The sequence below is a fragment of the Poecilia reticulata genome, chromosome 20, assembly GCF_904066995.2.
Source record: "Poecilia reticulata chromosome 20, P_reticulata-male-v2, whole genome shotgun sequence".
In the NCBI taxonomy this organism is placed as follows: Eukaryota; Metazoa; Chordata; class Actinopteri; order Cyprinodontiformes; family Poeciliidae; genus Poecilia; species Poecilia reticulata.
Window position 1 is genome coordinate 27,164,464 of NC_088849.1, and position 24,697 is coordinate 27,189,160.

At 45.1% G+C, this 24,697-nt stretch overlaps 2 protein-coding genes and 1 long non-coding RNA gene across 14 annotated transcripts in view; 1 reads left to right on the forward strand and 2 right to left on the reverse strand.

The window, feature by feature from the left end:
* The window catches only part of sugct (succinyl-CoA:glutarate-CoA transferase), a 75,042-nt gene extending 74,846 nt beyond the window's left edge, over positions 1-196 (reverse strand). For all 7 annotated transcript variants that reach the window (XR_014085210.1, XR_014085207.1, XR_014085208.1 and 4 more), the window contains exon 1: positions 1-196. Coding sequence is in view for 2 of the 7 variants with exons in the window: in XM_081601269.1 (XP_081457395.1) it covers positions 1-133 (133 nt within the window). In the remaining 5 variants the exon portion in view is untranslated.
* LOC103460141 (uncharacterized) lies at positions 99-11,704 on the forward strand. Of its 2 annotated transcripts, none has more exons than XR_532860.2 (3): positions 99-210; positions 10,844-10,932; positions 11,021-11,704. It is a non-coding gene; the product is annotated as an uncharacterized LOC103460141 (long non-coding RNA). The 2 variants fall into 2 exon arrangements; XR_014085219.1 differs by lacking the exon at positions 99-210 and adding an exon at positions 8,858-8,960.
* The window catches only part of xylb (xylulokinase homolog (H. influenzae)), an 18,200-nt gene continuing 4,495 nt past the window's right edge, over positions 10,993-24,697 (reverse strand). Inside the window, exons 2-20 of one of the 5 annotated variants that reach the window (XM_081601228.1) lie at positions 19,615-19,757; positions 17,759-17,984; positions 17,618-17,687; positions 17,462-17,542; positions 17,296-17,382; positions 16,865-16,993; positions 16,710-16,775; positions 16,521-16,593; positions 16,329-16,447; positions 16,156-16,237; positions 15,148-15,188; positions 14,962-15,077; positions 14,776-14,891; positions 14,630-14,703; positions 14,248-14,344; positions 14,113-14,171; positions 13,945-14,032; positions 11,476-11,570; positions 10,993-11,220 (exon numbers count right to left, since the gene is read on the reverse strand). In XM_081601228.1, the coding sequence (XP_081457354.1) occupies positions 11,152-11,220; positions 11,476-11,570; positions 13,945-14,032; positions 14,113-14,171; positions 14,248-14,344; positions 14,630-14,703; positions 14,776-14,891; positions 14,962-15,077; positions 15,148-15,188; positions 16,156-16,237; positions 16,329-16,447; positions 16,521-16,593; positions 16,710-16,775; positions 16,865-16,993; positions 17,296-17,382; positions 17,462-17,542; positions 17,618-17,687; positions 17,759-17,862 (1,566 nt within the window). In that variant the 5' untranslated portion in view covers positions 17,863-17,984; positions 19,615-19,757 and the 3' untranslated portion in view covers positions 10,993-11,151. Of the gene's footprint in view, positions 11,221-11,475; positions 11,571-13,944; positions 14,033-14,112; positions 14,172-14,247; positions 14,345-14,629; positions 14,704-14,775; positions 14,892-14,961; positions 15,078-15,147; positions 15,189-16,155; positions 16,238-16,328; positions 16,448-16,520; positions 16,594-16,709; positions 16,776-16,864; positions 16,994-17,295; positions 17,383-17,461; positions 17,543-17,617; positions 17,688-17,758; positions 17,985-19,614; positions 23,826-24,697 lie in introns of those variants that run through there. The other 4 variants (XM_081601229.1, XM_081601231.1, XM_008402152.2 and 1 more) reach the window with 4 other exon arrangements.

The window sequence follows — 24,697 nt, forward strand, 5'->3', positions numbered from 1 at the left end:
CTGAGTTTGTGTCCGAGCTTCGCCGCCTGCTGTCCGGATACTTTGGAGCCTGGTTCCGCTGGAGGAGCGCTGTGAAGCCCAAACGGTACCGAGCCCTGAGGACGCTGCGTAAAGCCCTGAAGCTTTCACACATCTTCTAACCCTGCTAGCATCGGCCTGAAACCACGCTATCACTTCCGGTAACAGACTTTCAAAGTAAAATCAGAAGAGGTGGGTGTTTTGGATCTTTAACAGATGGTTTACAGTTTAACTTCTGTCAGAACCGCTTCATGGATAAAACTTAATGATTCATGATCAAAGTTCAACATTTCCTACACTCAAAGTTACATTTACAGAATAAAATCATCCATTTCACTTGTTCAGTTTTAGATGAAGCCGCATTTTAACCTGCATGTTACTAGAATCAGTGGTGGGAAGTAACGAAGTACAAGTACTTCGTTACTGTACTTAAGTACAGTTTTCGTGTATCTGTACTTTACTTAAGTAGATTTAATAATGGATACTTTCTACTTTTACTCCACTACATTTTACAGTAAGTATCTGTACTTTCTACTTCACTACATTTCTACAAACTCTCGCGTTACTCGTTACATCCAAGTCTCGTTGCTCTTTTTTACCGTTAAAATGTGAAGTTCAGGGATTTAAGGTGGCGCCGTAAAATCCCAGCAATAACGTGACGTAGTGTCTGTTGTCACCCATCGGCTCCACCTTTACTCGCTGCGGAGCTCCAGACATGCGCAGTGGTTTCCTCTGAGGTGGGGGAAGATGTCTGTCTAATGTCAGTTATATAATAGCTGCATAAATTGATATGGCGACATGTAAAATCAGCAGCGCTTCGCTTTCACAGACGGTGGGACTTCGTCCAACTTTTAGCGTCACTTGGAAGGAAAGCTTAAAGAAAGGTAAGATCTGTGGACGTGATGCTAGCTAAGCTAGCTGTACAGAGACACATGTTGCATCTGCGATGAAAAGTTGTCACTCATGCGCTGAATTATTGTGTGGAGGTTTTGACTGAGGTGTCACATTTATGGGACAACGCTGTGACCAAAGTGCGATATAGTGGTATGACATTCAGGAACGATCCGATTCTTCTGGACGGATCTTTACTGATTACATTGATTTCTAAGTATTAAATTTCTAGGTGTTTTGTGGGAATGTGGATCTTTCAGTTCAATTTGAGAAGCAATTTTGATGGTAAAAGTTATTTTTTTTTGTGTCATGTAGCGCGGGGTGCTGGTCTTGACTTGGTCTTGGGTAGGTGGTCTTGACTACAACTCTGCTACGTGGCTCCTTGGTTCCATGTCCTCCCCCACCCACCTTCTTTCCACCCCCTTTCTGTTGGATTTCTTTCAAAATAAAAGCCACTAGTGGCAAAAAAGTGAAGTTCATGCTGTTAGGACAGGAGACCAGATGTTTCCATCCCTGGAATTATGATGCATAGAATCACATATCTAAGTCTAAACTATGTTAGAGAGTAAACACAATAAAAACATGCTTTATCTGTGGCATTGATCATTAAAATGGCATATTTCTAATTTATTAAAATTAAATACGATCGGTTCACTTAATGATATTAGCAATTAGGTATTATTCAGCAAGTACTTTTACTTTTTATACTTAAGTATTTTTAAAAGCTAGTACTTTTTTACTTTTACTCAAGTACAAATGTTAATATGGTAGTTTTATTTTTACTTGAGTACATTTTTTGAGTACTTTCTCCACCACTGATTATTTTGCCTTTTATCTGGAAATAGTGTCTGTTTATTCTTCCCATACAGTCCTCTGTATTAATTATTGCACAAAAGGTATTGCCATACCAGTTTATTCCTCTGTATTTACTTTAGTTTCTTAGTTTATTCTTGCATTTTGTTCTTCATTCATTTCCATTTAGTTTCCTTTGATTAGTTTTATCCTTTTTATGTATTATTTCTATTGCTGTGCTATATTTATTTCTATGTCCACTTTAGTTTCTTCCCTGTTGTTAGATTTATTTTATTTATTCACCACCAATAATCTTCACTCATCACCTACTGCGCCGCCTAATTGTCATGATGTGTTTCACATCATTTGTTGATTTTTTTCATTTTTTGTTCATTATCAGATTCTTTGTTTTTATGCCATAATTCACATCTAGTTCGTCGCTCCGTTTTATGTCCCGCTTCTCCTGTTTCAGAGTTTTGCGCAATGTGCGCAGCGTTTTTTTTAACCCCCTAATGTGCGTGAAGCGTATCGATGGGGAAAAGGCAGACTGACATTTACCTTTTAAAACAACAAAAACAATTTCTGCATTCTGATTATTGAAATTTAAAAGTGCTGTGTTGTTCTATCACCCCGTTTCATACCGGACCACTTACAGCTCCGTGTTAACGCTATAAAATGAACGCTCTCTGTGGAGGTATCACCCATGGAGGGATTTCTTTATTTAAATGGGTTCATTTTTCAGAGGGATACACAGTCAGAGTATCGTGATTTTAGTAATTACATGTTTATAACAGCGATTTTTGGTTGTCCTTCCAAGGAAGCGGGCAGCTTTCAAACGGAAATAAAACACTTTTTAATATAAGTTGCTGCTTAACATGATCACAGAACGTAAAGCATATAAAAATACCAGACAAAGTGAATCACAGCAACGTCATCAGCTGGTGTAACGCTGACCTGATGCGGTGAAGCTACTAGCAGGAGCGGAGCTGCGCCAAGAAGCTACAAACACTGAATAGAAGAAGAGCTGCCATCGATACAGTTGCAGCCAAGCATGATTTAATGTAACACAATACAGTTTTACCAAGTTGCTCCAAGTCTAAACTGGCATTGTTGTGCATTTTAAGGTGTAAAGTTTACCTTTGACCAAACGCCCCCCAGAGGATTCCCAGCGCCCCCCTTTTGTAAAAATGTCCGCCAGCGCCCCCTGCCGCCCTCTAAATGCCCTCTGGGGGGCGGTACCGCCCACGCTGAGAACCGCTACTCTAAATCGTTGTTTCTTCTGCTGTGCCATCACAAATGATAGATTTTTCCAAAAATAAATCGCCAATGAACTGACCTGAAGGAAGAAGGAGAAACTCTAGCAGTAGCGAGCCACAAACAGGAAACAGGCCCTGCTGCCAGTAGGGCACGTGCACAGCGCACGGCAGGGTATCAAATTACGCAGGTAAAATTCTGACACAGGTGTGATTTTACCAAGGCGATCACCTGATGTCTTGAAAGGTCAGGCTCTCCCGTGTCACGTGATACCGGACATGTCCGGTCAGCAACTAAATGTGTTGTTTACGAAGTGTGTTTTATAAAACTACGACATGTCCTATAGACCTTTAAATCTCGTCAACTGTTTTTAAATAGCTATAAAACCAGAACATTTAGTGTAAAACTTGTATACGGGATTGTTTTCGAAGGATTAAAGACTCCTTTTGTGGACAAGTAAAAGAAAAAGTTACGTCTACACACTGTAAAAAACTGTAAAAAAACGGGTAAATGTGCTGTAGAAATTTGAAGGAATTTCTCCGGTTTTTAGTTTTACAGGTATTTGTACTGTATTTACCATTTTACGCATTGCATCATGGGAACAAGAACCTTCGCGAAGTGCGAAAACTGGTCAGACGACATTTCAAGCTCGCTAACCGGACCCTGGAACATAAATCTTTGGACTTCGGTTGGATTAAGAGACGGAGTTTCCTTTCTGCCACCTCCCTGGTAAAGTAAAATAAATAAAAACACATTCTTTTCTTATCAAAATTACGCAATGTTGTTGTTTGTGAAAGAGCTATTAGCAATTGGTGAGACGCTGATGAGCCAGGTGATGTGCTGCTGTAATGTCATTTAGAAGCGTTTTGTAAAAAGTATGTTTATAACATGAAGTGTTTCTGTGTTAAACTTGAGTATCCATTCTCTTTGTTTAGAGATTTTCTGGGCTCAAACCCTGAACGAGGTCGACTGACACGATGCAGACGAAGGTGAAGAAGCTGCTTTGCATCCCAACCAGATGGTTCAAGTCCTGAATGAACTGAATGACTGGGAATCCATGGAAAATTTGAGCCTTTTGAAGTTTAAACGTGATGGATCATCTCATCAAACCTGGTGCACCAAGAACTGGTCACAGAACATTTCAAGCTCTTGGTAACTGGACCTAAGAGTTGGATTAACCTTTTTTTGCAGAACATAAACATAAAATGGACTGTTTTGTTTTATGTTCACAGCGACTAGAGGTAATGAGAGACACACTCAGGAATCCAGTGTCTTCCACTGTCGTTGGCATTAGGCTGTTTATGTAGCATTTGATTTTTAACTAAATATTTATACCTGTATTTCATTTATTTTGAAGTATGTTGGTCCTGTTAACAACTATGATTTTTATGATCCAGAGCAGTTTTTTGTATGTTCCATCTAATAGTAACTAACAAAATTGTTTGACTACAAAGACTAGAGTCAAGATTGCTTTATATTTAATTTATACGTTAAAATTTGATAATAGTAAAATGCAATAAATTAGTTGTGATGTGCAGAAGATAAACATTAGCAAGCTCAAGAATATGTTTAACTCTTAGTATATAATAGCAAAGGTTAGTTATAAAGACTAGATGACGTCAATTTATGGTCTTTAATTGCTAAATAAAATCTGCAAATTGTCGAATGGTTTTATTTTTATATCACTTTGCATGAACTACTTTCAAACTAAGTGTTTTGTGTTCAACTACATTTCCTGTAGACTTAGAATTTAGTTTTGTTTCAAAATTATGCTGAGAATATATTAAATACATTAATATATTTTACACTATAATAATTAATATAGAATACAGACTTCAATGGTTTGGAAGACGAAAGTATTTGGAAATGTCCAAGGTTTATTTTTTATTTTTTTAGTGTGTGAAAATATCACAAAAGACAGAGTAAAAAGAGAGAATTTCAGTTTGGGGTTAACAAAATATTGGTATATTTGACATAAACTGTTAAATTATGGAAAATATTTTGATGGAAATTCTGGAAGAAAAAAAAACTGAAAATGTTCTGTAACTTTTTGCCAGGATATTTTCAGTTTTTTAACAGAATTTCCGTCAGAAGTTTCCCATAATTTAACAGTATTTTAATTCAAATTTTTCCGTAAAAAAACTGAAAATGTCCTGGTAATTTTCTGCCAGTACATGTTCTGGGTTTTTTTTAACGGAATTTCAGCGGAATTTTTTCCGTAATTTAACAGTTTTCTATGTTTAAAATTTAACAGAAAAAGCTGTTAAATTGCGGAAAAAATTCTGCAGGAAATTCCGTAAAAAAAAATAGAAAATTACCAGGACATTTTCCTGTTTTTTTACGGAATTTTTCTTACTGTGCACGTTGTTTACATGTACAGCCACTAAACACGTGATTAGTGATGTGATTAGTGATCCCATGGGTAGGATAGATGCCTAACAGTCATGCTTTTGGTCTTTGGGAGAAAGCCGGAGTACCCGGAGAGAACCCACACATGCATGGGGAGAACATGCAAACTGCATGCAGTTACTATAAAGCCCTAGAGGTTGGACAGGAGTCCTATAGGACTCGCTATGAAGCCCTGGAGAAGCGTATTGCATTTTCAAATGTGTAGTGGAGAAATCTCCGACAACATGTCTGAATACAGGTGGCTGTTTCTGTGTCTGGTCTGAAACAGCCACTAAACACGTGATTAGTGGTGTGATTAGTGATCCCATGGGTAGGATAGATGCCTAACAGTCATGCTTTTGGTCTTTGGGAGGAAGCCGGAGTACCCGGAGAGAACCCACACATGCATGGGGAGAACATGCCAACTCCATGCAGTTACTATAAAGGCCTTGAAGTTGGGAAGGAGAGCCACAGGACTCGCTATGAAGCCCTGGAGAAGTGTATTGCATTTTCAAATGTGTAGTGGAGAAATCTCCAACCACATGTCTGAATACATGTGGCTGTTTCTGTAGCTGTGTCTGGTCTGAAACAGCCACTAAACACGTGATTAGTGGTGTGATTAGTGATCCCATGGGTAGGATAGTCAGGTGCCTAACAGTCATGCTTTTGGTCTTTGGGAGAAAGCCGGAGTACCCGGAGAGAACCCACACATGCATGGGGAGAACATGCAAACTCCATGCAGTTACTATAAAGGCCTAGAGGTTGGACAGGAGTCCTATAGGACTCGCTATGAAGCCCTGGAGAAGCATATTGCATTTTCAAATGTGTAGTGGAGAAATCTCCGACCACATGTCTGAATACAGGTGGCTGTGTCTGTGGCTGGTCTGAAACAGCCACTAAACACGTGATTAGTGGTGTGATTAGTGATCCCATGGGTAGGATACTTTTGGTCTTGGGAGGAAGCCGGAGTACCCGGAGAGAACCCAGACATGAGAAGCAGCTATATCTGCTGCTTCTCTGTGTTCCTCAGCCTTTACCTCAACTGTTCCACTTAAAGCTGCATGTTTTGGAATATATTCGCTGAAAGATGGTTCCTTTCTTCTCCAAGGTAATTGGTTCCTGCTCCAAAGTGACGCTTCTTTCCTTCAGGGCAGCGTTTTCCTTCTCCATGGCAGTATTTTCCTGCTCGAGGACAGTGTTTATCTGCTCCAGGGCAGCGTTTTCCTTCTCCATGGCAGTATTTTCCTGCTCCAGGACAGTGTTTATCTGCTCCAGGACAGTGTTTATCTGCTCAAAAACCGTGCTTTTTTTTTCCAGAGCGGTACTTTTTTTCTGTAAGGCGATGTTGTCCTGCTCCAGGGTGGTGATTTTCTGCTCCTGATTTGTCTTTTCCTTCTCCAGGGCGGTGTTTTCCTTCTCCAGGGCAGTGTTTATCTTCTCCAAAATGGTGCTTTTCTGCTCCAGAGTGGTCTTTTCTTTCTCTAGTGTTTTGGTGTCCTGCTCCACGGTGGTGATTTTCTGCCTCAGGGCAATGTTTATATCCTTGATGACATTGAGCCTCTGCTCCTGTTTGGTATTTTCCTGTTCCAAGCGTTTGTTCATGTGTGACAAGATGGTGCTTTTCTTCTCCAGAGTGGTGCTTCTTTCCTTAAGGGCGGTGGTTTGCTGCTCCAGGCCGGTGCTTTTCTGCTCCAGGGCAGTGTTTATCTGCTCTAAGATGGTGATTCTTTTCTCCAGAGTGGTCTTTTCCTTTTGCAGTGTGGTGGTGTCCTGTTCCAGGGTTGTGATTTTCTGCTCCAGGCTGGTGTTTTTCTGGCTCAGGGCGATGTTTATGTCCTTCACGACATTGAGCCTCTGCTCCTGTTTGGTATTTTCCTGTTCCAAACTGTTGTTCATATGTGTGAAGAGGTTGCATTTCTTCTCCAGAGTGGTGCTTCTTTCTTTCAGGCCGGTGTTTTGCTGCTCCAGGGCAGAGATTTTCAGTTGCAGGGCATTGCTCATCTGCTCGAAGATGTCACTTTTCTTTTGCAAAAAGGTGTTTTTCTGCTCTAGCAACATCTTCTCCTCCTCCAGTTTGGCGTTAGCCTCCATCAAATTGCTGATTTGTTTTCTCCAATCCTGATCTTTCTCCTCCTCATCTTCTCTATCTGGAGTCTTTTTGTTGAAGCTCAACATACTTACTTTTTTTAATATTCCAAAGAGCTTCTCAGCCTTTGTTGTTACGGGTCCGGCTGCGCTCATTGGAACATTTACTGATTGAGAAAGCGGTGACCTGCTTTGCTCACTCATGTTAGAATCCATTCTCAAGAAACAAAAAACTTTCAAATGTAGATCTTCAGTAGTTTGCTCTGCGACTTCTGCAACGGCAATGACCTTAGAATTCACGTCTGCAGCCTTATGACATCAGTGCATCGCTCTTTGTGACATCAATTTGCGTGATGTCACAAATGGATGTCACTACCTCAACAGAACAGCTAGAAAACTGCTGAAGTTTGAATAAAAACAGACTTTACGGTGAATGCAGCTCGGCTTAGCTGATGGCCATTGGAGGCAGTTCAAGGCTGAAATCCGCACTTGGGAGTCAGCGGCTCTTGAGGATCATGGACTGGCACAGCAGGGTGCCAGGACCAACTCTCTTGATAAAGATATGTTAAAAATAACACAACAAAGTATGACCTTTAATGCACATTTTGTGTTCATTTTAACACTGTGTTAAAATGAACATAACATTATAACACTATGTGTTATACAACACAGATTTACACATTTTTGTGTAAATCTGTGTTGGACAGCAGAAAACAACAACAACAAATAAATGTGTTGTGAACAAATTAATAATTGCTCTTATCAGTAATTTGTTACATCAAAAGGTAAAGTTTAGAGTTTTTGAGTTTTACTGACAACCCACAGATCAATGCATATTTAATCTAAACTTTAAAACGTTCAAAACCAATAAAGGAACATTTTACTGTTGCAAAAAAAACAGTTGAGCTTTTTCCTTCTAGATGAAAAGCACAGAGTACAAAAACTAAAACTGAAATCTTATATAGTTCATGATAAGACACAAATATATTAAAAGTAAACCTTTATTTACTATTGCATAACATTGGTGTTAGCTATGGATTTCATATTCCTGTTTCTGAAAGAAATACTCTGGTATTTTCTCTTACTTAAATATTTAAATAATATAAAGGCAGATTTAATAATGGATACTTTCTACTTTTACTCCACTACATTTTACAGTAAGTATCTGTACTTTCTACTTCACTACATTTCTACTAAACTCTCGCGTTACTCGTTACATCCAAGTCTCGTTGCTCTTTTTGTCCGTTAAAATGTGAAGTTCAGGGATTTAAGGTGGCGCCGTAAAATCCCAGCAATAACGTGACGTAGTGTCTGTTGTCACCCATCGGCTCCACCTTTACTCGCTGCGGAGCTCCAGACATGCGCAGTGGTTTCCTCTGAGCGGGAGAAGATGTCTGTCTAATGTCAGTAATATAGTATAATAGCTGCATAAATTGATATGGCGACATGTAAAATCAGCAGCGCTTCGCTTTCACAGTCGGTGGGACTTCGTCCAACTTTTAGCGTCACTTGGAAGGAAAGCTTAAAGAAAGGTAAGATCTGTGGACGTGATGCTAGCTAAGCTAGCTGTACAGAGACACATGTTGCATCTGATGAAAAAAAGTCACTCATGCGCTGAATTATTGTGTGGAGGTTTTGACTGAGGTGTCGCATATATGGGACAACGCTGTGACCAAAGTCTGCAATATAGTGATATGACATTCAGGAACGATCCGATTCTTCTGGACGGATCTTTACTAAGTCCTAAGGACTGAAGCCTCACTGAGAGCCGTTCTTTGTTCTTGTGTACACTGCGGTAGCTATATATATATATATATATATATATATATATATATATATATTCATTTAATCGCTGAATAAGTAAAAGTTGAACGTATGAACACAGAGCATGCTCATTGCTCATTGATTGATTTCGTCTCCTGTCATGGTGGCAAACATCGCAGTGGGAGGGAGGATGAAAACAGTCACGATGCTCATTCTGCTTGGTTACTTGTTGCGCCGTTGGACAGTGTTCATAGTTGAACGTTATTTACCGTTAATTGCGATGTTTCAGTTGTGGTTTCTGACATGGGCAATATGGGCAACCGCCCAGGGCGTTATTTTTCTAGGGATGGCAGGAGACCTCTGCGGATTGTAGCACAGCGATGAAAGCAAAACAGAATGAAGTGAGTTTTAATTGATACTGGTTAAATATATTTCAGCTCTAAGTATTTAATATCTAGGTGTTTTTATGGGAATGTGGATCTTTCAGATCAATCTGAAAACCAATTTTGATAGGTAAACTTAATGTTATTGTGTCATTTAGCGCGGGGCGCTGGTCTCGGGTTCGGTGGTCTTGACTACAACTCTGCTACATGGCTCCTTGGTTGCATGTCCTCCACCCCGCCCGCACCTTCTTTACATCCCCTTTCAGTTGGATTTCTTTCTAAATAAATGTGACTAATGAAGTTCATGCTATGTTAGGACAGGAGACAAAATGTTTCCATCCCTGAAATTATGATTCATAGAATCACATATCAAAGTCTAAACTGTTACAGAGAATAAACACAATAAGAACATGTTTAATATGTGGTAGTGTTAATTAAAATGGCACATTTCTGATGTATTAAAATTAAATACGATCAGTACACTTAATGATATTAGCGATTAGGTAATGCATTCAGCGAGTACTTTTACTTTTAATACTTAAGTATTTTTAAAAACCAGGACTTTTTTACTTTTACTTAAGTAAAATGTTAATGTGGTACTTTGACTTTTACTTAAGTACATTTTTTGAGTACTTTCTCCACCACTTCTAGAAATATATCATCTAGATCAGTGGTGCCCAAAGTGGGTTCTAGAGAACACTGGCATGCTGCATGTTTTAATCTCTCCCTGGTGGTAACAACCTGCCTAGCATGTCGGTCTTCTTTAATGAGCCTCATGTGATGCAGGTGTGTAAAACCAGGGAGAGACTAAAACATGCAGGATGCTCCAGGACCGAGTTTGGACCCCCGTCTTAGACGTCTCCCTGGTCCAATGCACTTGAATCCAACAGCTGAATCTCCCCCTCGGTGCAGGCCGGTTCTCCAGAGTCCTGCTGATGACCTCAGTGTTTGACTCTCAGACACACCTGAAGGTTGCAGCAGTCCGGCCGTCCAGGCCTGGCGCTGCCCACCCACCGCTGGTCTGGACTCTGATCTCTTTCCCTCTGCGTGTTACTGGAAGAATTACCACCAGCTAAATGTCATCAAATTATGTAAACAATAAAAATGTATTTCTGTGCTGATGAAAAGGATATTTGATCAAAAAGAAAAACCATCAACAGTTGGGCAACAAGCAGATCATCTTTCTGGACGCTGCGTGGAAATAACTAGATTTCTTATTTTATTTACCGTAAACTTCTGAGAAATCAAACAAAATGAAACTTCTACAGGTTTGACGGATTTATCAGAGACGTAACATCGATGTGAGCATGACCAGGAGGAACACCGGACCTGAACCGGGCCTGAACCGGGCCTCCAGGTCAGTCTGGGTTCAAACTGAATGATGATCTATAGTAAACAGAACCGGGTCAGAACCTGAGACGTTTTTAATCTGATTTTATTATTAGAAACATCAGAAATCAGTTTGATCCGTTTCCCTCCGGAGGATCCAGAACCATCGGATCCATCCAGTCAGAGCAGAGCCAGTCACCATGGTAACCAGGAGGTCCAACGCAGCCTCCTGATTGGCCGGCCACTCTCAGATGCGGCTCTTCTCCAGAACTTTCTGCTCCAGCTCAGCGAAGCGCCTCAACATCAGGTCGTAAACCTGGAGGAGAAGAACGCCACTTCCTGTTTACCTGTGAGGTCAGAGCCAATCAGCTGCTCCACAGATACCAGCTTTGCCTGAAGCCCCACCCTGCAGCTTCAGGAGGCGGGGCTTCACACACCTGGGCTCCCAGATGGGTCTGGGGTGAAGGACAGGTGATAACTGGTCTGTTTACTGGTTTTCTAAGGTTTCAACCAGTAAACAGCTGGTCTAATGAGCTGTTAACTGGTTTTCCACCGTCGCCCGGCGGCTGACCTGTGGAGCGCTGCGGTGCGGGCGGCACACCTGCTGAGGTTCTGGAGCGTTCCTCAGCTGGTCCAGGAAGGAGACTCCGGAATCGGCCACTAAACCTGGAACAGCCAATCAGACGGCAGAGTTTCAGTCACATGACCCAACTGGAGTCAAACTAAGAAACATAATTTTATGATTAAAGTTTCCATTTAATAAAAACCTCATTAAAATCCTGTGAAGAAGTTAAAATCGATCATCCTCCACTTCCTGTCAAAACTTTTTAAAAAACATTTCTAAATTATTTTCCAATTTATTTATAAATTTCTCATTTTCTAAATATCAAAAGGGCTCTTTGCACGTGTGGCACTGACGTCACATCCGCATGAGCGAAATGCAGCTCACTTGTTTCCGCTTGGAGTTACCATGACAACTAGGAAAGAAAGTCGTAGGCCCCGTTTACACGACAACGATTTCGGGGGGAAACGGAAGAGTTTTGTTGCGTTTGCAGTGGCATTTACACGAAACTCCGAATGTTTTCTCTGACCACGGCACAGATTGAAAACGGGTTCCAGAGTGCGATGTTTCTGAAACGTACCGTTTTCCGTTGTTGTGTTCTTCAGTATGACGCAACACATAGCTGCTTCCTACAATCCACAGAAGAAGAAGAAACTACTCACAATGCTGGTGTTACTGTTTCCCCATCAGATTCGGTTCCCTCAGCGTCTCTTCACCGCTCCGCACCGCCCAGGTGGCAAAATACAGGCTGCTGGTTCAGCGCTGTTATCTAGAGAACTACGGACCAGGACCAGAACCAGGACCAGGACCAGGACCAGAACCAGGACCAGGACCAGGACCAGGACCAGGACCAGAACCAGGACCAGGACCAGCCCGGCACCGACTTATTTTGGGGGGCAAAATGAATCTACGTAGCTGAACATAGACAACAACACCAGCAGCCTACAGGCTACTTGTTAGCAAGCTTAACGTGCTGTGTTGATATTAGCTAGCCATCTTTTAGCTACCATCACCTGCATCCAACAGCTTTACTCAACTCAGTCGGTTAGTTCGGGGGAAAAACTGTGCAAAGATATTTGCGTTTTTCTGGTTTGCTGCCATGATTCTAACACACCTGCGCAGCAGGTGTGTTAGAATCATGTAGTCCTTCACTGCCTCACAGGTGTAAACCCAGCGCGAGCGTCTCAGCGTTCATGTTGCGTTTGAAGGCGGCTCGGAAAAACAAGTTACGACTTGTTAGCGACGGATAAAACTGTTTTAACTGCTGAAGAAGGTAACAGAGGACACGGATATGGGACGTGCGGAACTCCTATTTTATCAAATTGATATAGGAATAACAGACTGTTGGCCATTCCAAGGTAAAAACAATAAACAGCTTCCAGTCCGGGCCGCTACAGACACCGTGAAAGCTCAAACAAGGTGTTTCAGCAAAGTTATCCCACTTTTTCCAACTGCATGCGCCCTAATCAGACTCACAATGCGTGTTTTCTCCCAATCTATGGGAGAACGGTACCTGATGGGGAAACGCGAATCCACATGCCTTCAACTGAACTTTTTTTAAAACACATGCGCACTCAGTTTCAAAGAACCTAGCACCAACTAGGCGCAGCGAGAGCATTACACGTTTTCGATGTGTACTGTTACAGTGTAAACACAGATCGTAATTAAAACGTTTTCGTGTAAACGATCCAACAAAAACGGAACAAAAGTTTCGTTTTTGTTGGATCGTTGTCGTGTAAACGCCCCAGACGCAAATAAAGCGATACTATGAACATTGTTGTCTTCCAAACCTAATGGACTTTTAAGTTGTCATGGATTTCCAAACGATAACTAATTAAGATGGCGGCTTGTAAATATCCGTGGCTAGCAGCTAAAGCTAACGCCGCGCAGCAAAGTTTCCCGCCTTCACTCCGGATCAGCTTCTTCAGCCTAAAACTACCGGGGAGGTGAATAAAGGAGCCTCTGAGTTATTTCCATGCCCCGTTACTTGGTCTGTTTCACACTAACGACAATAAACACAAAATAAGGTAAAACATTGTCCGTTAGAATGGACTAAAATGTTTAAATAATAGCACATTTTTACAAGAAAAATGTCAGAGAATATTGCCTACTAGCATAAGCTAAAGCTAATGTTAGCCACACAGTTTGCAGAAAGTAAAACTCACTCCGTATCTGAGGCCACATCTTGAAACCTTTCTCCCGCTGACTTGTTGGATCGATTAACTGTTAGCTGGCCAAACCCTGCAGCTCCGAGTGTAAAACGACATTTTCAACGTTTCCGGAGCTGAGGCGCAAAGACCCAAAGCGTTTTATCTGAGTAAATCAGCTCCTGCCTCATTAACTGCTGCCCCCTGGTGGCCGCTCCACACACTGCAGCGCCTCAGATAAAAACTGGACCATGACATCATTTCCTGTTAAGGATCATGACGTTGACCAATCAGGAAGTTGGATTGGCTGTAGTGCCGTTGCTATGGTTACCATGGAGAGCTCGGTAGGCAGAGCCTAAGCAGGCGGAGTCCGACAGGTCGATGGTGTAAACCGGAGCGTTGAAGACGTCGGACAGAACCTGAACAGAACCAGAACCTCAGCGGTTAGAACCAGGTCCATCTGGATACCAGGATCTCCAGCAGAACCTGGAGAACCCACCTGCAGGATCTGCCTGTTGGCCGAAGCGCCGCCGGTGGCCAGAACCCGAGTGCCGGACCCTGAAACACAGACAGGACGGTTCTGGTTCTGATCAGGCCGGGACATCAGGACACATGAGACAGAGACTCGTCCTACCGATGGAGTATCCGAGTCTCTCAGCGTGGAGCCGGCGGGACAGAAACTGTCCCTCCACCAGAGCCCGGACCTCCAGCTCTGGACTCCAGGAGGACACCTGGGGACAGGTGAGGGACAGAGGACAGGTGAGGGACAGGGGGACAGGTGAAGAACAGGGGGACAGGTGAGGGACAGGAGGACACCTGGGGACAGGTGAGGGACAGAGGACAGGTGAGGGACAGGGGGACAGGTGAGGGACAGGAGGACACCTGGGGACAGGTGAAGGACGTGAGGGACAGGTGAGGGACAGGAGGACAGGTGAAGGACAGGGGGACAGGTGAGGGACAGGTGAAGGACAGGGGGACAGGTGAGGGACAGGAGGGGGCGGGGCTTCCTGTCTGACCTGGCGGTCGTTGGCGTCGAAGCGATGCAGACCGACGGCGGGAGGCGTGATCTCCATGGTGTCAAAATAAAAGCCTGGAGGAACAGAGAGACATCAGAGAGGACAGCAGGGGGACACGTGGGGAGGACGGAGGGCGGCGTGTCCACCGATGTTGCCGTGGTTCCCCAGCGGTGTCCTGTCCAGCGCCTGGGAGAAAACGTCCCAGGACCCGGAGCAGCAGCGGTCCCGGACTCGTTCCCGGGTCAGAGAGCCGTTCTTAAAGCTGGGGACAGACACAGGCTTTTATTGTGAAGGGCCAGTGGGGGCAGCATCAGCCTGAGGACGCGGCCTACCACAGCAGAGCCATGAAGCCGTCGGGCTCCACCGGGCTGCAGAAGACGTGTCCCTCCAGGGACGGACGCGGCTCAGAGAGGGACAGGAAGAGCGTGTCGCTCGTCCCCAGACTGACCTGGAGAGAGAGAGGACTCAGAGACACGGAGACACAGAGGACGGAGACATGGAGGACAGCCTGGACTCACAGCGATGTCCCCTTGATGGAGACACATTCCTGCCAGAGACGCTGAGAAAGAGAAGGACAAACGAAGACGTCAGCAGGAGGTTCTGTCCTGGAGGTTCTGCTGGACCAGAACCTGCTGGACCAGAACCTGCTGGACCAGAACCTGCTGGACCAGAACCTGCAGGACCAGAACCTGCAGGACCAGAACCTGCTGGACCAGAACCTGCAGGACCAGAACCTGCTGGACCAGAACCTGCAGGACCAGAACCTGCTGGACCAGAACCTGCTGGACCAGAACCTGCTGGACCAGAACCTGCTGGACCAGAACCTGCTGGACCAGAACCTGCAGGACCAGAACCTGCAGGACCAGAACCTGCTGGACCAGAACCTGCTGGACCAGAACCTGCAGGACCAGAACCTGCAGGACCAGAACCTGCTGGACCAGAACCTGCTGGACCAGAACCTGCTGGACCAGAACCTGCAGGACCAGAACCTGCTGGACCAGAACCTGCTGGACCAGAACCTGCAGGACCAGAACCTGCTGGACCAGAACCTGCAGGACCAGAACCTGCAGGACCAGAACCTGCTGGACCAGAACCTGCTGGACCAGAACCTGCAGGACCAGAACCTGCTGGACCAGAACCTGCTGGACCAGAACCTGCTGGACCGGCAAACATTATTCAGGTTCATCTCATTTTTATATTTTAAATTAATCTGTAATGTTTCTTGTTCAGATTTAATTTCAGATTTTTTTTTTAATTTTTTAAATTTTCAAAAAAATATTTTACATATTTTATTTTTCCAATAAAATAAATTAAATAATTAAATTTCATCATTTTTCTGTGCGAGTTAGAAGAGATTAGTGCAGCTGTGGCGCCCCCTGCTGCCCCCTGCTGTCCCTGCTGTCCCTGCAGCGCCCCCTGCTGTCCCTGCTGCCCCTGCAGCGCCCCCTGCTGTCCCTGCGGCGCCCCCTGCTGCCTCCCGGTGTCCCTGCTGCCCCCTGCTGTTTCGTCGTCCCGCTCTGTCCCACCTGGGTTGTCTCCAGTGAACGCCACAACGCTGCAGCTCCCAGAGAAACCATAGCGATGCTGGAGGAAAGACGAAACGGGGCCCTGCAACACCAAGAAGGACCAGTAGGGACAGGAAGGAACCAGTAAAGAGCAGTAAACCAGTTAACCCAGTTAACCCAGTTAACCCAGTTACCAGGACAGCGGTGGACGGACACGGCTCTCCCAGCAGGCGCTCCAGGTTGGCTGCCGTGGCGTCCAGGCAGAGCTGAGACCACATCCTGTCCCGGATGTCCAACAGATTCATCCCAGAACCTGATGGACCAATCAGAGAAGCTTCCTGATCATGTGAGCGACCAGAGGTCAGAGGTCAGGGGTCAGATAGTACCGTCGCTGTAGTCTATGGCAGCATAGCGACCCAGGAAGAGAGACGCCCCGAAGCTGCTGACCAATGAGATCCTCTGAAAGACACAAGGGGACATGAGACAGGAAGACATCACCTGGGGGCGGGGCCTAAGAGGGCGGGGCCTAAAGGGTGGGGGTCTAAAGGGGCGGGGCCTACTGCTGTAGCTCTGACCTCAGTGTCCTGGAACTGGTCCGGTCGAGTCTGCCGCACTTTGGAGATCTGGTTTCCTGTGAAGCGCTGCAGGAGGACATGGACATGTCCTTCAGACAGAGACAGACCAGCAGAAACACAGACAGGTGGACAGACAGGTGGACAGACAGGTGAACCTCATAGGCTCGGGATCCAGTGATGTCTGCCAGCCTCATGGCGCCCCCTGCTGCCTCCTGCAGGGCATCACACTGCGGCCCGGTGCTGGAGTCCATCCACACGGGACTGTCCTGGACCGAGAAGCTGTCCTGAGGACACACACCGTCAGGACACACACACCGTCAGGACACACACACCGTCAGGACACACACACACACACACCATCAGGACACACACACACACACCGTCAGGACACACACACACACACACACCATCAGGACACACACACACACACCGTCAGGACACACACACACACACACCATCAGGCACACACACACACACCGTCAGGACACACACACACACACACACCATCAGGACACACACACACACCGTCAGGACACACACACACCATCAGGACACACACACACACCGTCAGGACACACACACACACCGTCAGCTGCTGGTGCAGGTTCTGACCCGGGTCCAGCTGGGTCAGAGTCCGAGCCGCTCCGGTCCTCCAGAACACGGCGCCATGTTGCTGAGGAGGAGGAGGAGGAAGAGGAAGGGTTTTGGACCGGTTCTGGAGAACCCACTCCCAGCAGAACCCAGAGCCTCACCTGGCCGGAACCGGACAGCGCCCGGACCCGGGAGAACCCGAATCCCGCCGCCTTCATCCTGTCCAGCAGCAGGTCCAGAGCCTGAGAGACAGACAGCCAATCAGGAGGCAGAATGATCCGGGTCAGCTGACCTCAGCTCCAGGTCAACCATCTCACCTTGACCCACATGAGCACAGGTGAGGTGACCGTCAGCCCGTCAGGATGGATGTGAACTCCTCCCTGAGTCCTGAACAAAGACGCTTTTCAGAATAAAAGCCTCGGCCACACCCTTTCAGAACAAAAGCTGCTGGATGTTACCTGAACTCAGGTAGCTCTGAGTCGAACTGCACGCTGTCCTGATGGACCGGGCCCAGGTCTCCGTCGACGGCCACCGCCTTCAGCTGCACAACCAGCACACCCATTACTGGCCCAGCCCCAGGACTGACTTTCAGCTGCTTCCCTCCACTAACCCAGAGCTTTCAACAGTTCATGAACTGCTGACTCGTTCAGAGTGGTGAAGCTGGTAAAGGACTACATCAGACTTCTGAGTTAAAATGCAAAAAAGTCAATGTTAGTATGCTAACAGTACAGCTAAAATTAGCATGCTATGGCTAAGTAAACCTGACATAGGCAGTGAATGTAGGAAAGCTAATGCTAATTTTAAAATCCAAATGCTAAATGAATTCACAATTAGCTTTTAGAACGTTAACATTAAGGTATAGCATTGCTAATATTTAATAAAGACACAACTTTAGATTATATTATGTTAGCTAGCATGCTAACATAATATAATCAACAACAATCTTTGGTCTTTATTGTTTGCATATATATCTGAGATAAATGTCCGCAGAGCCATAATTAGCTATAATTAATAACGTAAACATTTCCCCCAGTGTATCCGCCAGACTAAACCTTTCTTGTTTATGTTTTTAGGAAACTAAAAAAAACAACAAAAACGTGTTTATTTTCTTTCTTTCTTTTTTTAAGCCGGGTTGCTAGCGCCTCTGTTGCTCTGAGCATTTCACCATCAGAGCAGATTTATTCCTAAAAGATATGCTTACAGAAGGTAGTTTATAGTGGGACTTCCGGTTTGGCGATGTAGGAGGAGGAAGCAGGGTGAAGGAGCTCCCAGCCAACTCTTTAAATTACTTTAAAACCAGAGTTATGCACTTCTATCAAGCACCGGACTGACAGAAGCGACGTTATAATGGCCAGCGATAATCCTAAACAACAAAAGCTTCCTACTTCAACCAGGCGAACGACTAGCCTAGCTAGCAAGGCGGCCCTAATGGCCGCGGCCTCCTCCGACACTGAACCACCTGGCGAAAGCAAATGCAGAGATCCTGTTTCCATGTCCCCACTGGTCACAGAACTATCTGAGCAGCGGAACAACTTTAAAGAGGACGAGGCCACAAGCGTCGGTGGACGGACTGCGGGACGAAGTTGGCTCTTTTCAGGGCCGCCTTGTAGCAGCAGAAAGCCTGGAGGCCGATAACTGTCGTTTAGACTCTCCAGGCCCAAAACGCAGCCTTGCTGGAACGCTGGAGAACCTGGAACATCGATCTCACAGATCCAATCTACGCATACTTAACATACCTGAAGGCAGTGAAGATGCATTTGGGTCCAGCGCGCACCGCACAGCTGGACCCAAACCCGCAGCAGTCCCAAAGTCAGTTTGGGACAGAGAGTGTGGCCTATCGGAAGACCTACGAGGTGTTAAGGGACAGCAGTCGGCTTCATCAAGAGAAGCAGGGATACAGCTGGGTTGGGTTCAGAGCTGCCCTTTTCGTTCATACAGCTGATTTCTGTTGTTTTTTCTACTTCCTTTTTCTCACAAGCGTGAACATTGTGGATAATGAGACCATGCACTGCCAGGTGGGGCTGCCGGGCCGGCAGGATCGGAGTGTCATGGCTGACGAGTGTAACGGCAGCGTAAGGGGGGGGGGGGGGGGGGGTGGTGACATAAACTGTAATGGATCCGACCCTAGACCGGATCAGCGATGGCTCAGGCTGTGGGAGTATTCATGGAGGAGGTGGGCTGCACATAATAGGGACTTTTCTTTTTTCACATGTCCACCAGTCATATTCAAGGATTGATTGTTTTTTTATAGACAAAACTCTGCTGTTTGTCAAGAAGAGTGAATATTCTGCTACTGTAGAGTCTGATCATTCACCAGTAATATTGGACTTGGCCTTCAAACTCAGCGCCCATCTGGAGATTTGACTCAACCTTGTTAGCAGATGAGACCTTTTGTGAATCGATGTCATAGAAAACGTTCTGCTTGAAAACAAATCGGACTCTGTGTCACCCTCCGTCCTGTGGGAAACATTAAAAGTGGTAATTAGAGGTGAAATAATATCTTACACTGCAACACGAAACAAAATTAGAAAAGCAAGGCAGGAACAGCTTATGCTGGAGCTGGACCGTAGGCATTCAATGTCACCCTCCCCCGAGCTATACAAACAGAGACTTTGTTTACAAATGCAATACAATCTTATATCAACGCAGGAGGTGGAACAGTCCTTGCTTGGATCCCGAGGCTTTCTATACGAGCACGGTGAGAGGGCGGGCCGCCTTCTGGCCCACCGACTCAAAGGTCGGTCGGCAGCTCAGCTCACAGATCCAAACACCTGACGAACAAACTGTTGATCCAGCTGAAATAAATCAAGTCTTTGAGAAATTTTATTCTGATCTATACTCATCACAATTCCTAGAGGATAAGTCAGACATGAATGATTTTCTAGATGGCTTGGATATCCCGGCTATAGATCCTGATAAGAAGAGGGATATGGATAGGCCCCTCACCCTTATTGAAGTCTTCAGTTCTATTTCAGCAATGCAGAGTGGCAAGGCCCCCGGACCAGATCCAATCGAATTCTTTTACTTGAAATGTTTAACCATTCACTGGATCAGGGAACCTTACCACAGACCCTTACAGAAGCTAACATTATACTTTTACTGAAACATGGTAAAAATCCAACAGACTGCGCTTCCTACAGGCCCATATCACTCCTAAATGAGACGTTAAAATCTTAGCTAAACTTCTGGCTATGAGACTGGACACGGCCATGATGGACATAATCTCCTCGGATCAAACTGGGTTCATGAGGGGTCGTCACTCTTTCTCTAATATACGCAGGATTATTGGTGGTGTTCATGGCATCGGGGGAGACCCCTGAGGTTGTGGTCTCACTCGATGCGGTGAAGGCATTTGACCGGGTTGAGTGGCCCTACTTATTTACAGTATTGACTAGGTTTGGGTTTGGGCCCAGTTTTACATCATGGGTACAACTGTTGTATACGTCACCTAAAGCAAGTGTAATCACTAACAGAACAAGGTCTAAGCCCTTCTCTTTGTCCAGGGGTACCTGGCAGGGTTGTCCTCTCAGCCCGCTCCTCTTCGTTTTAGCTATTGAGCCACTATGCTTAAGACTTCAAGGGCTTTAAGGGTATTTGTAGAGAACTACTGGAACATCGGCTGTCCTTATACGCAGATGACTTATTACTCTACATCTCGGACCCGGTATCAACCATCCCCAACATCGTGAGCTTGTTGAACCGTTTTGGTAAATTTTCAGGATATAAGTTGAACTTCCTAAAGAGTGAATGTTTTCCAATTAATAACCCTGCACTCCAAATTACAGAAACTGACTTGCCCTTCCCTCTCTCTAGAACAGGATTCAAATATTTGGGAATCAATGTGACGCGCTGTTTTTCGGATCTGTTTGAAAAAAACGTCACTCCTCTGCTCAATAATCTTAAACGCGACCTCCAGAAGTGGAGCGTCCTAAATTTATCCCTTGCTGGCAAAGTTACATGTATTAAAATGAACATCTTGCCCAGATTTATGTATCTTTTTCAGAGTATTCCAATGTTTCATTCTTCAGACTTATTGATAAACAGCTGTCCTCGTTCATGTGGAGTAATAAACACCCCAGAATCAGAAGGAGTTTCCTTCAGAGACAAGGGGAAGTGGGGGGTTTGGCTCTACCTAACCTACTGGGCAGCAAACCTACAAAAAGTAGCATGTTTGCTCCAACAACCGGATGTTGACTGGTGCCAATTAGAACTGAATGTATGTCGGCCATCATCACTCCCTGCATTAGTTACCTCAAAGCTCCCTCTCTCTCCTAAGCAACATTCTTCTTGTCCAGTTGTAATCTCCACTCTAAAAATATGGTCACAATTCAGACAACACTTCAATATGACAAACTTCTCCATCTACAGCCCCATATGTGATAACCATGTCTTCCTGCCGTCCATGTTGGATCCTGTCTTTGCCCAATGGCAGAGAGCAGGCTTAAGTAAATTTAGTGACCTTTATATAAATGGTGTTTTCGCTACCTTTGATGCCATTTCCTCTAAATTCAGTTTACAGCATTCCTCCCTATTCCGATATCTCCAGATTCAAGACTTTGTTCGTAACATCAGTCCTTGCTTTCCTAACTTGCCTCCAAAGGGAGGAATGGACATCCTCTTGCAAACCCCTACACATTGTAGAGATCTCATCTCCAAAGTTTATAATAGCATCTCATCACTCAACGCAGTAAAGCTCGATGAGATCAGAGCAGAATGGTCAGAAGAACTTGGAATACACATCTCTGATGAGACTTGGGATCACGCATTACGCAGAGCTAACGGGTCGACATCATGCGCTCGACTTGGACTCATTCAGTTCAAGGTTCTTCATAGGATTCATTACAGCAGAGCCAGACTCTCAAGGATTTATTCTACAGTCAGTGAAGCCTGTGCTCGTTGCCATATAGCTAAGGCGAATTCAACGCACATGTTCTGGTCCTGTAACAAACTGTGTAACTTCTGGTCTACAGTTTTCCAGATCCTATCTGAAGCTTTTGAAATGGGCATCCAACCCAGGGCTGTATTGGCAATATTTGGAGTTCCAGGGGAGGGTATATCATTAACACATGATTTTAAAAATGTACTGGCTTTTTCAACTCTCCTCGCCCGAAGAAGAGTAGAACACCCTCCCAAGGCTTCTCTCTGGTTGAAAGATCTGACCCTGTTCCTTAAGTTAGAGAAGATCAAATTTTGCTTGTGGTTTTTTTTCTCTTTTTTTTCAGCTGTATAATTTATTTTTTTCTCTTTTTTGTATTTTTCTTATCTATTATTATTTTCTTTTTTTCTCTCTCTTTGCTGCAGCAGGATGGGGATAGTTAGGGAAGGGTAGGGGATACAAGGTGGAAGAAGAAAAAAACATGCCATGTTTGCTTTGTCTCTGTGGTCAACGCCCTGTTGTTGTTGGATGTTTAAATAAAAATAAAAAAGGTTTATAGTTTATGCATTTAAAGCCGGACCAATCACACCGCTGGCGCCTCTGCACGTTGCCTCGCGCTGCAGCAGCTGGAGTAAGTTTACCTCAGCGTGGATCCTGCGCCTCCTTTCACTCAAACTGGACACCTTTATGGATATTTACATCAACCCCCTGTGAGGAATTATGATTCTTTCCAGAGTTTTTGATCAAGGTAGGACTTTATGAACACCATTCTGGTTAGCTCTGGTTGCGCAGCTCTACATGATCTGCAGGAATAACTTGTAGTCGCTTTCAGAGGCGTGTTGAGCGAGCGGTAAGAATTATTTATATCTGTGAACAAAGAATTTTGTGTGGCTTTTCCATCTCAACATGCTGCCCAGCGCCCGGCTCTGCCTGCACTGATAAAAGTTTATCTACGTGTTCCCGGTTGGCCGGTGTATTAGATAACAAACTAGCGCTAACCTGATCATGCAGGTTCAACCTGGTGAGGGGCTTTCGCGCTCTCCTGTCTGTAGCGCATCACGCTGATTTTATATTATTATTTTTAGTATCATTTATACGGTTACACAATGCATCAAACCATATCAAATGCTTTGTCCACTTAGTCAGACAGAGTTAATGTTGGCAGTCATGTGGAGATCTGAGAAACTTGTTCCATAAACTCGACCAACCAGAACAGTTTCTGTGGCGCTAATTAAAAACTCAACAGACACGAAATGAAAGAGCTACTAAAGCCACAATAGCAGCACTGAATTAAATCCCCCGTTTGTTGGGTAGTGCAGCAGATTACCTCATCATGCAGGGCCGGTCCAAGGCTGCAGGAGGCCTGGAGCAGAATCTGATTTAGGGGCCCCTTGCTAAAAACATCAGCACCTCTAACCAGAGGCACTGCCAGAAATCTTGGGCCCCCAGACAAAAAAATCAGTTTGGACCCCCTGCCCAGCTGCTGTTACAATTTTTTGAGTCTATTTGACTCATAAAAAGCGTCACGATTTTAAAGGCTTCATCTGCCTTGCTTTCTTTGTAGAACTAGGTGGTGTAGAACCAGGTGGTGTAGAACCAGGTGGTGTAGAACCAGGTGGTGTAGAACCAGGTGGTGTAGAACCAGCTGGTGTAGAACCAGGTGGTGTAGAACCAGCTGGTGTAGAACCAGGTGGTGTAGAACCAGCTGGTGTAGAACCAGCTGGTGTAGAACCAGGTGGTGTAGAACCAGGTGGTGTAGAACCAGCTGGTGTAGAACCAGGTGGTGTAGAACCAGCTGGTGTAGAACCAGGTGGTGTAGAACCAGCTGGTGTAGAACCAGGTGGTGTAGAACCAGGTGGTGTAGAACCAGCTGGTGTAGAACCAGGTGGTGTAGAACCAGCTGGTGTAGAACCAGGTGGTGTAGAACCAGGTGGTGTAGAACCAGGTGGTGTAGAACCAGGTGGTATAGAACCAGGTGGTGTAGAACCAGCTGGTGTAGAACCAGGTGGTGTAGAACCAGCTGGTGTAGAACCAGGTGGTATAGAACCAGGTGGTGTAGAACCAGGTGGTGTAGAACCAGGTGGTGTAGAACCAGGTGGTATAGAACCAGGTGGTGTAGAACCAGGTGGTATAGAACCAGGTGGTATAGAACCAGGTGGTGTAGAACCAGGTGGTATAGAACCAGGTGGTGTAGAACCAGGTGGTATAGAACCAGGTGGTATAGAACCAGGTGGTGTAGAACCAGCTGGTGTAGAAACAGCTGGTGTAGAACCAGCTGGTGTAGAACCGGCTGGTGTATAACCAGCTGGTGTAGAACCAGCTGGTGTAGAACCAGCTGGTGTAGAACCGGCTGGTGTAGAACCGGCTGGTGTAGAACCAGCTGGTGTAGAAGCAGGTGGTGTAGAACCAGGTAGTGTAGAACCAGGTGGTGTAGAACCAGCTGGCGTAGAACCAGGTGGTGTAGAACCAGGTGGTGTAGAACCAGGTAGTGTAGAACCAGGTGGCGTAGAACCAGGTGGTG